Source organism: Cariama cristata, unplaced genomic scaffold, assembly GCF_000690535.1.
Source record: "Cariama cristata isolate BGI_N322 unplaced genomic scaffold, ASM69053v1 scaffold11479, whole genome shotgun sequence".
NCBI lineage: Eukaryota > Metazoa > Chordata > Aves > Cariamiformes > Cariamidae > Cariama > Cariama cristata.
Window position 1 is genome coordinate 78,736 of NW_009634078.1, and position 5,699 is coordinate 84,434.

Here is a 5,699-nt window from a genome sequence, read left to right on the forward strand (position 1 = left end):
TGTGGCTGAAGACAAGGAACAACTCTCCTGTTCACCCTCCCGGCACCCACAAGACAACTTATCTTCTTTGAAGCTTCTGGTTTTACTTCTTAGTATGCCATCTCCAGACACAGCTGAGAACGCCCTTTAGTCTAATCTGGATCACCTTTCCTGCGGATCGCCTTCCTCTAGCAGCACAGCCAAGCGCTGCTGCTGGTAGTGTACACAGTTGAACTCTCACTGACTGTGGTTCGACTAAAAGGCTGAAATACTTCGCAGTACTTCAGAAGTCTACTTCTCATTTTTTCGAGATCTGTCCAATTACAGTAGATGAAACTGTTGTCAGCACCACCAAGCGGACACAACTGTCAGTAATCCATTGCCCCATACTGCTTCCCACACCCCTTTTTGCCATAGTAGACAGAATTTGGATAAAAGATTACATAGGATATGTAACAGACAGGATTTGGCAAAACAGATTCCTAGGAAGAACTACTTGAGCAGTTAATCAACAGTTTCTGGTTCTAATACTTTGAAGCAACTCAGCACACCTTTAGGCAAACGCCATTTTCTTTGCAGGTTAGAATTTGCTAGTATTGGAAAGCTATCCTACTCTTACATAGCTGTAGCCTAATAAAGTAACAACCTTTTTTCATGAGACTTAAAAATTCTGTATGTATCTGGATTTTTGCAATATGAAGTAAAACATACAGAAGTAATTTGACAAAATGTTGCTGAAATAAAGCTTTTGAGAAATGATGTTCCCTGGCCACTCTCCTGCTCCCTGGATTCTCGAGGGCATCTTGGTTTTTTATATTGTTTCGACTAGAACTGTAGCTGTGATCAAGAGTATTTGATCTAAGGCCAACAAATGTTCTTTGCTGAAGTAACTAATCTACTTTACAATGTTTTATACAGACAAAATTAAGTTGTAAGGAGTTACTTTTTATCAATAACTGAAACAGCAGAAACGCTTCCAAACACACACCCAAAAACACACACTAGGCTAGAATCGGAACCAACAGAGCTATCTGGCACTGACTACCTTACATGAGAGCAGAGTCACCAAAGTGACGGTTTCTTTAAGTGAAAAGGAGGTAAATCAAGGGATTAAAGTAGCCAAGAGAGAAACACTAGCAACATACCCATAGGAAGGAGCTTAGAGAAGGAGGGAGAAAGGGGGATTTTTGTATGCAGTGGCTGGAAGCAGGATTCTTAAGAAAATGCTTCCTCTTCATTCCTTGTTTCAGGGGAAACTGCACACAGCTGCTGCAGGAACAATTCTGGCCATTAACAGCAGGATTCTGATACTCTGCGCGAATGGAAAAGGCAGGGCAACCTGGCTCTGGCAGAAGGCAGGTGACTACATTCACCACAGCCGTGTCATGATAGTGCATGGCACCGGCTGATGAACTCTTGGTGGTTCAGTGTGCGACAGCCATCCACCTGCACACCAGGACATCTCCCTTCTGTCAGTTACCTGCAATAAAACACAGTGTGCATGGGTTCCTCCTCTGCACAGGCCACAGCTGAGCTCTGAAGTAAATAGGGTAAGAAAATAAGGAAACTGTTATCCCCAGAGCTCTGCCTGAGCCCATTCTATTCACTTCACCCAGGTTGTTTCATTCACACAATAGCCTACAGTAGCTCTGGTGCTGGCTGCTGGGTTTATCCCCAGGAAAGCCATTCTGGTCACATAGTAGGAGAATGTGAAAGCTACAGGGCCACAGTTAACCCACTTGCTTTATATTTCACAGACCGTATGGAATGCCTTGATGTAACTTCTGAGTTTCTACATGCCTGTTTTCCTAGTTCCTCTTTTTTGTTCACACAAGAAATGAGCACCACTTCCGTAGAAAAGGAGCCAAGGTTATCTTCTTCATGCAGCCGTTGAAGTAGCTGCACATTTCTTCTTGACTCTGAGCATATAGTCAGATCATACTTTGTCAAAATAAAACCAAACCAAAACATTAAATATTGAAATAAGTTTAAAGCATTGTTGGAAACATCTCTTCACTGCACTTTCTTAGAGCCGTATCACTAAATAGCTTTTCTTCTTTTCCCCCTAGATGATCAGAGGTACAAACTTTCCCCTTTTGTCCACTGCTGACACATTCGGTTTCTCTGGATCAAGAAATGTTTGGAACTTTTCCAAGTAACTGTAATTCTGTTATCCCTGTGCTTGTTCAGATAGTGTAAAGGAAGGGTTGGGCTTTTTTCTTTTCCTTCCTTGTTTTTTTAATTAAGAAAACATCCAACAAAATGCTGCTTAACACCTGATGTTAACTTTATCTCATAGAGTTTCATAAGGCATGTATAATCCAACACACACTGTATACATTAACATTTCAGGGGTAGAATACCTCAAATATCATATCCAAAAATAAAATCAGGATATTCTGAGGTAAGGAAAGACATCTTCATTGGGAGCAGGTTACTTAACACATGAGAGAAGACAACATTTGTAATCAAATTTGCTAGTCAGCGAGTCACACCATCCTGTGAATTACCCATTTCCCTAGACTAACAGGCATATGCCACCCACTGCCTTCATGGCAGCTACAGTCTGTTGTTTTCCCAAAAGCAAAGTTGTACCAGCAAAAGGGAAAAGAATCATTGCTTTGACCTGACAATTGAGAAAAAAGTCAATGTTTTGGCTGGAAAAAAAACCACAGGAATTCTCCCACAGCTTTCCAAGGGTTTGCTTTAAACAGAAAAATAATCTAGAATAAACAAATTATTTGTGAAACTTTTTGGAAAGTGAAAGCAGCCCTAAGCATTTTTAAAATGACATGATCCTTGTTTACCTCAACAGTCTCACAAAAAAGCTCACTGCAATTGTTAGTTGCTGCTAGGACCCAGCTTATGCAGTATTTTGAAACTATGGTACCCAGTCTTATGACTTCATTAAAAGCGTAACAATTAGACAAAAATAAACAGAAAGCCATTGAGCATCTATGACAGCTCTTTTTGAACAGCAAAGTCAAAATGTCCACGACAAACTGTTCCACAGTGCACAATGTGTCTCATCCAGGAGGCACTAAATGTTTTTTCATATCTTCCACATGAAAGAACACTTGCAAAGTAGATACCAAATTAATTCTGCTGACTTGCAACTGTTTTAGTTACCTACAAGTAATACAGTTTAGATCTAGTCTGGGAAGAAGGAACAAAACAGTGGTGGTTGAATAAAGGACAAAAGCATTACCTTTGTAAAACTATTTATACATTTCTAAAAAAAAAAATATTTTTCTACTTCTTTACTTATGATGCCACATGCCCTTAAAAAAGCAGATCATGTCCTCCAGTGAATCATATACTTGCTTCAGTTCATTTCATCTTTATCTGCACCGAGCTCAATCCCCACCACCCAACAGCTAAGTGCTTCTGCCTGCCCATTAGGTAACATCTCTGAAAACAGAATTATCAAATGAAACATACACATAGCAGTTACAAAACAGAGTTTGTGCAAGTTCCTTCACCCATAACATTCACCTGGTTTTCAGCTGCTGTACGTACTTTGGAAAACATAGATACTATGGTGTCACCTGGCAAAAAGATGCAAGCAGGATTTCACTGACAGACAGGATGGGCAGGGTAAAGAAGCCGCTTCTTCACTATTAAATCGCTCTTTTCCTCCTGCTATGGGGGGCTGATCCAACTAAAATGTTCATTAAACATGGTTGATATGGCTTCCACTTGATGGAATACTTGCAGGTTCTTTCAAACTCAGAAGTTCTCAATTAGTACAAAGGCCAATTATCCAATCAGACTCTCCTTCCTGAGAAAAACACTCAGGTGAGCACAGAGCTCACCTAAAAGGCAAATACAAAGCATCTGCACTGCAAAATGATTCAGTTCATGCATGTATATTAACTATGTAGGAAATAGAAGGTAGTCTAAGCATCTATATGTAAGAAAATAAAAAGAGGCATTTTTGTAAGCTCAAGACTGGGTATGATTTACATCTAAGAAAATTAAAATCCAATTACTTTTACTTCATTTAGTTGTTGAGACTCCTGACAGTGTGCCTCTATTAAGGCAAATTACACCACATTATGTCTGTAATAAAGGAATTCTTAGGTTCTCTTTAGTACAATTGTATTATTACAAAACCAGAAAGGAATGGACTTTGGAGACTTCATACTAATTTTAATATTGAATTATACATTCCTGAAAGGACCCACTGAAATTGTAACCAGCTAACACTTATTTGAAATGGAGGAGCTGTCAACTGCAATTCCTCTGTCACATCCCTTACTTGCTTCCAGACTATAAAGCAATTTAAAAGAAATAAAAGTGAGGCATACCCAAAAAAGCAGAAAGTGACAAATGAAAGTGCAACAGAAAAAGCTAACTTTAATCTGCGGCTACCACCTCACACGATACATTTAACAAGAAGTATACTTTTTTGTTTCTACCAATAAACACAGAGCTCACAAAATATTAAATGGTTTGATCTGCCTAGTCACTCACAACCTCCAACAGGTGTACAATAAATGCTTTGTCTGCTTGTACAACAGCAAAACAAAACAGAACGTATACCCTCCAAATCCATTCTGCCTCTCACCATGGTGAGCTAACAGAAGTGTTTTCTTTATGTCATTTCATCAATAAGGCTACACATAGCTGCATCTTTGTCTAAAACCTGATCTCTCTTGCCACCAGAACGCTCTCTCTGCTTTTCGCTCTGTCCAATACAGTTGCTGCCATCATCAGTATCCATTGGTTCCACTTTCACTCTCAGTCCTCCCTCTGAATGAGGCAGATCATCAGGCAAAGAAGCCAGGCAGTTCTGAATCATCTCAACAACTCGCTCTAAGTGCTTCTGAAATCGCTCTGCTGTTTCCAAACGCTGACGTTTCTGCACCTCCATCATGACTCTCAGCGTCTCCCTAGCTTGGTGAGGGCGATACTCGTTTATAAGATGATGGACATGAACAAAAAGCAGTTTTAAGTCTTCCAGTTTCTCCTCTCGCTTTATACTCCCTGGACTCCTTATCAAGATATCCAAGAGGTCCAAAAAATTGACCAGGATAGACATATTAAGTTTTCTTAATTCCTTCTTGTGATCAAACTGCATAGGGTGCAACCGTTCAATACCCTGGCTCTCCAAGGGTCGAATAATTAGATCATCACATTGAAACTGATTACCAAACATCATGTAACTGTCTTTCACAGGTGGAGGTGGCTTTGGAGCCAGGCCCTTACGGATATTCTCATCAGTATATTCTTTTATATACTGCATTGGAGGCGGAGGAAGGGCACTCACTTGTTGAGGTTCACCCATTTTTGCCAGATGAAAATACCTACGGAATGTCCCAAGAAATACATGTTAAACAATTTGTGTGACAACTTTATCATATAAATAGAAACAAAAGCAATATAAAGGAGCTGGGTGCGAGAAAGTGAGCCAGAAGAAAGCCATCCCAGTGTGTAGAAAACTCCCGAATAAATCCATGTTAGCTTTTCACTAAGGCGTACTTTTACCAGGATTCGCTTCACTGGAAGCACATAAAGCATTCATTCCTCGAAGCATGAAAGACCAGCCCGTAAACAGTGCAGCCACAGGAAGAGAGCGGAGACCCCTTCCCTAGCTGAGGCCTGGCCCGCTAACACCACGCGCCGCGAGAGAGGAAACCCCGCAGACCGGCGGCGGCCGAGCACCGCCCTCAGGGAAGGATGCCGCTTCACGCCCCGGGCCCACAGCCGACGACGAC

General features: G+C 40.9%; 1 protein-coding gene across 1 annotated transcript; it reads right to left on the reverse strand.

Annotated features, from left to right (window-relative positions):
• Positions 1-4,320: 4,320 nt before the first annotated feature.
• Positions 4,321-5,286, reverse strand: MED7 (mediator complex subunit 7). The gene has a single exon (XM_009707033.1). It carries the CDS (start codon positions 5,267-5,269, stop codon positions 4,577-4,579), a length of 693 nt encoding a protein of 230 aa, XP_009705335.1. The 5' UTR covers positions 5,270-5,286; the 3' UTR covers positions 4,321-4,576.
• Positions 5,287-5,699: the final 413 nt, after the last annotated feature.